Here is a 4,387-nt window from a genome sequence, read left to right on the forward strand (position 1 = left end):
GCCCTCCCAGGGGAGCCCGGGTCCGGGCCTTGGCCTGTCCCAGGGCTTTCTCGGTGCAGAAAGCCGCCCTGCCCGTCCTCACCTGCTCGGTACGTCGGCATATACTCTGCAGCTGTGCTCCGTCCTCCTGCATCCCCACATCCTGCATCCTGCACCCAGGGAAGTGGGACCAGACCTGGGTCAACCCTTGTGGGCACCCCACTTCTACCACCTGCTACAGCACACATCCTGGCACGAAGGGCAGAGCTCAGACTAAATTATCTGTTTCCTTGGCAGAAACTTGCTCTGACATTTTTTTCCATCTGGAAAATGAGGAAAGCTTTATATACAGTCTGATTTTGTCTATAATGAGACCCTTTACACTCGTAAAGACTGCAGAGGCATTTTGGGGTTTCTGCCTGTGTCTGTGCTGCTCTACTTTCCCAGTGTCACTTTTATAAAGTATTTCATTAAAAGCCAATGTCTCTACATCAGAATGAGTTGGTGGCATTGTGGACTTTATTTTATTTTGCTTTATTTTTCCCCCTCAAATCTTGTTGAGCTGTAGAAAGGCCTTTCCTTCTTTCCCTACCCCTGAAAAAGAAAATGTCAAGCAAAGTATGTAATATCACATTAAACATGGCACTGAACGTACTCTGACAAGTCATGGTAGAAAATGTGAGTTCTGAACAACAACTAGATGGAAGAGCCTAGGAACAGAAATGATTTGAGAAAAACTAGATCTGTGTACTGGATTAAGTCAAGGAAATTCTGATAATGAGACCCTAACAGTTATCCATCTTTTCTCCTATAATAGGTGCTTCTGAATTCTGCTTATTGAAAGAAACAAATTTTAGTTTAGGATTCCAGCACTTGCAAAGTATATGTATGACAGCTGAAACCAGGTGAGGTATTGCATATTGTTTGAAGGTCTCAGAGGATACTCTGAGATGTAAAGGTGAAGGTTTCTTAAAATTCCTGGCAGTGCCTGAAAAATCCACTGTAATAAGTTTAAATTATTTTGGTGGTTAGAAATGTCTGCTTTCTTTGAACTCTTCAGCTGAATTAAAAAGTGTAGAGCAACCACGGGTAGGAAAATCAGCTTCTCTATGGCAAGATTAGATAAAGAGTCATTTATAACAGGCCCATATCTCTGACCAAAGGTTTTATGAGATTTGATTTTTAGCTTGGAGTTGTTTTCCTGCTGGTCCTCACCACCACCGCCCCGCACTGCCACCTCCAAGATAAGTGCAGATGTTCAGAGGCAGCAGTAGAACCTGTGTCTCTGTGGCAGCCGCATGCAGTTCCCATGCAGAGCAGAGGATGGCCTGCAAGGACAGCGCCTCAGCACTGTGTTCTTGGCAGAAATGGGATGTGCATACACCAGCCAGCGAGGAGTCACGTTACACCTCTGCCCGCCCACGCCAGACAGTGGCTGAGCAGTGCTGAACATCCCCACTGCCGCCCCAGGTCACTTACCTCCCCTGAAATTTGTAGGAAACAAAGCATTGGACAGTGACCTCCTCCCAGCCCTGCAGATTTTTGATCAAATTGCTGCTGTCAAGGTTTGCATTTGTTGTAGTGCTTTTCTTCAGATAAATTTAGCTCTAAAATAAAGCTCTAAATTCCATACCCCAAGGCGAGGACAATTTGGACTCTGTTGCTCAGTGCAAATACGATAATGACTGAAGTATAGCTCTGGGTATATGCACACATACAGAGGCAAACAAATATATTCATAATAAAACCCACATAAAAGCAGGCAGGGGATAGCTGGAAAAATCTTCCAGTATTTGCAATAGTGATGTTAAATGATGCTCCCTGTTCAAATCCAATATTACAAGGACAGACCAGCTTGAAACTGTGCTTGATTCTGGATACAGGAGAGGAGGGTTGTTTGTAACATGTTGTGTTATTACCCCAAACTAAACTAAAAGACAGTAGAATTAATTAATTGGTGTACACTTCAATTTTTGTTTAAAATGTATGGATGATTGGAAAGTAGCTCATTTACTTACGTCCTTTATGTTCTCCAAGCTTTCTTGGAGACTATATATATTTGTATGTATATATTTATGTGTTTTTTCATTCCAGGACTTGGTTGACTGTTGGTGACAAATGTGATTTGTGTTCTCCACTTCTGTTAAGCAGGAGGACGTTTTTATATATAATACTTCTTGCACTCTGAATCAGTTTAGCATCCACTCATTCCCTGTGTTTCTAAAGGGATAGCCTGGTGGCATGACTGTCTGTTGCTGCTGTTCCTAAAGGTATATACTCCACAATTCTAACATTCCTTTAAGGAAGCAGGTAGTTATTCATGTCATGGCTAGGTCTCATTAATTATTTGCTGTCTATGTAAAGCACTCTCCAATTATACCACCAGGTACCTGTTGTTAAACTACATTTATCTTTGCCTTCTTTGTGCTTTTGCCATAGCAAATTCTCTTGCATCCCTGAGAGTTGCTATTTGTTCCTTAGTACCTAATGTTTTAAAAGCTCCTGACCTGATTTTTCCCAAACATCTTTGTATCATAAATAATAGGTCCTCAACTTTCTGTTCTTCTCCCAGACCATGTGGCCACAGCAGCAAGAAAAGAAAGCTAGTGGGACATACCATTTAAGAAAGACTTTTTTGTATTTTCCTTTTTTTAGGGCAGTCTTCATTTTCTGAAACATTAATTGCAATGTGTCTTTATAAATCTTGTTCTCTTTTCCCACAGGATTTGCAAATAGAACGAGAGAGGACCGTGTATAACATTTCTGGTGGCTGCACAGCCCTTGTGGTGGTGTATTTATTGGGGAAACTGTATGTGGCAAACGCTGGTGATAGCAGGTAAGTGGGGTGTCTTCCCAACTAGTCATTCACCTCAGGCTCCTGAGGTCTGGTGTTACCATTGCAAACAGTATCACAAGAGGATTCTGTTTCTTGGCTGAACACTTAACAGTTCTCACAGAAATGAATGCAAATGGCAGTGATAGAGTCTTGTCAAGTCGTGGTTGCAGCCAGGGAAGTTGACAACACTTCTGGTCCCATAGCAGTTTCTGAATGACTTGATGGTTGCAGAGAAGTGGAAGGATGCTAAAAAACCATTGAGAAGAGTTTTGGGTGTGTAGTAGAATTGTGTGTTTAACTCTGACAAGATGACTGCATCTGGAACAGCTATGGTAGGGCTGCATTTGTTTGGTAGGTAGTTCTGTGGCTCCTGTTGCCAGGCTTAGTCTTCACAGGCCACTTGGCTCTCAGATATTCATATAGATGAGGGTAGTGATCTGTAAGCAAATACCTGCTGCTCTTGTAATGGGGGAGAAGGAGAGGGAGATAGACTATCACAGTTTAGGTTTTTTATTTTGTGCTGTTCTGGCTCATGTATTTGTCCATTTCTCGGAACTGAATGTTGTTCATGAGCTCTTGCTTTTTTATATTTTGAAGTTGGATGCCTGAAGACTCACAGCAAGAAGCTTTTTCTTTGTCTTCTGATGTCGCTAAAGATAGGACCATACTGGAAATCTCTGACTTGCATTCTTTTCACCTCACTCACTCTCTGCCCATACTACCATCAGAGAGAGATAATGAGGCTCTTGCAAGACTTCAGATCTTCACGTTTCTTTTGGCAGCACACTGTGTAAATAGGACAGGGAGAATAGTTCCCCACGTGATACAAACTGCTGTTGTATTCTGTTCACTAACAGCTTAATAATTAAAGTCTGCAAAGGTACTGAACCATGCTGTCTTTAGGTGAAAGCTGTTATGTTTATGCATTTGTGTTTAAGATTTGTGCACACACAGTTCATATTAGTAGTATGTACACCTATGTACTTACAGAGACAACACTCAAGAGCAAAGAGTTTTGTAGTTTAAACTTAACATTTTTATTGCCTCTCACTGCTTTAAACTGTGTAGGAAATCAGATAAATACTTTGGACATAAAATTCCTATTCTTTTCATTTTGGTGATTGTTTTTAAGATGGTAAATTTGCTGTATATGTTGAAAGTTGTTTGCTCAGTTCCTCTTGTCAAGTGACATATTGGAATCTCCGTTTTGCATCAAATGTCAAGTGAGTCCTGACATGGTAGCTGCAAACATGTTTGAGGTGATCACCCATCTAGTCATCAGAACCGCTAGCTGCACTACATTCTATCTCTTCTGCCATTAAATTAGAAATAATAATGTTTTCTTGTGCTATTGCACTTGAAATACAGTTGAATCTCTTCCTTCAAACTGGCTAATTTGCTTTACTGTCTCTTAAAAGTGTGCTGTTGTCATGGTTTGAGAGCCTCAAAATCCAATTCCCTAGTCCAAACCCCCTCCCACATCTCAGCCCAGTGTGAGATGGTTTTCCAGACACCACACGAGACTCAAATGGGGGAAAGGGAATATATTACAATGACTGTACAAATAAATAC

The 4,387-nt window shown here is 41.4% G+C and overlaps 1 protein-coding gene across 1 annotated transcript in view; it reads left to right on the top strand.

The window, feature by feature from the left end:
- The window catches only part of PPM1H (protein phosphatase, Mg2+/Mn2+ dependent 1H), a 71,761-nt gene that overhangs the window by 12,128 nt on the left and 55,246 nt on the right, over positions 1-4,387 (top strand). The window contains exon 4 of the mRNA XM_008926569.3: positions 2,703-2,815. Within this exon, the coding sequence (XP_008924817.1) occupies positions 2,703-2,815 (113 nt within the window). The remainder of the gene's footprint in view (positions 1-2,702; positions 2,816-4,387) is intronic.

Source organism: Manacus vitellinus, unplaced genomic scaffold (genome assembly GCF_001715985.3).
Source record: "Manacus vitellinus isolate BGI_N305 unplaced genomic scaffold, ASM171598v3 scaffold_5_pilon, whole genome shotgun sequence".
NCBI classification, from domain to species: Eukaryota; Metazoa; Chordata; class Aves; order Passeriformes; family Pipridae; genus Manacus; species Manacus vitellinus.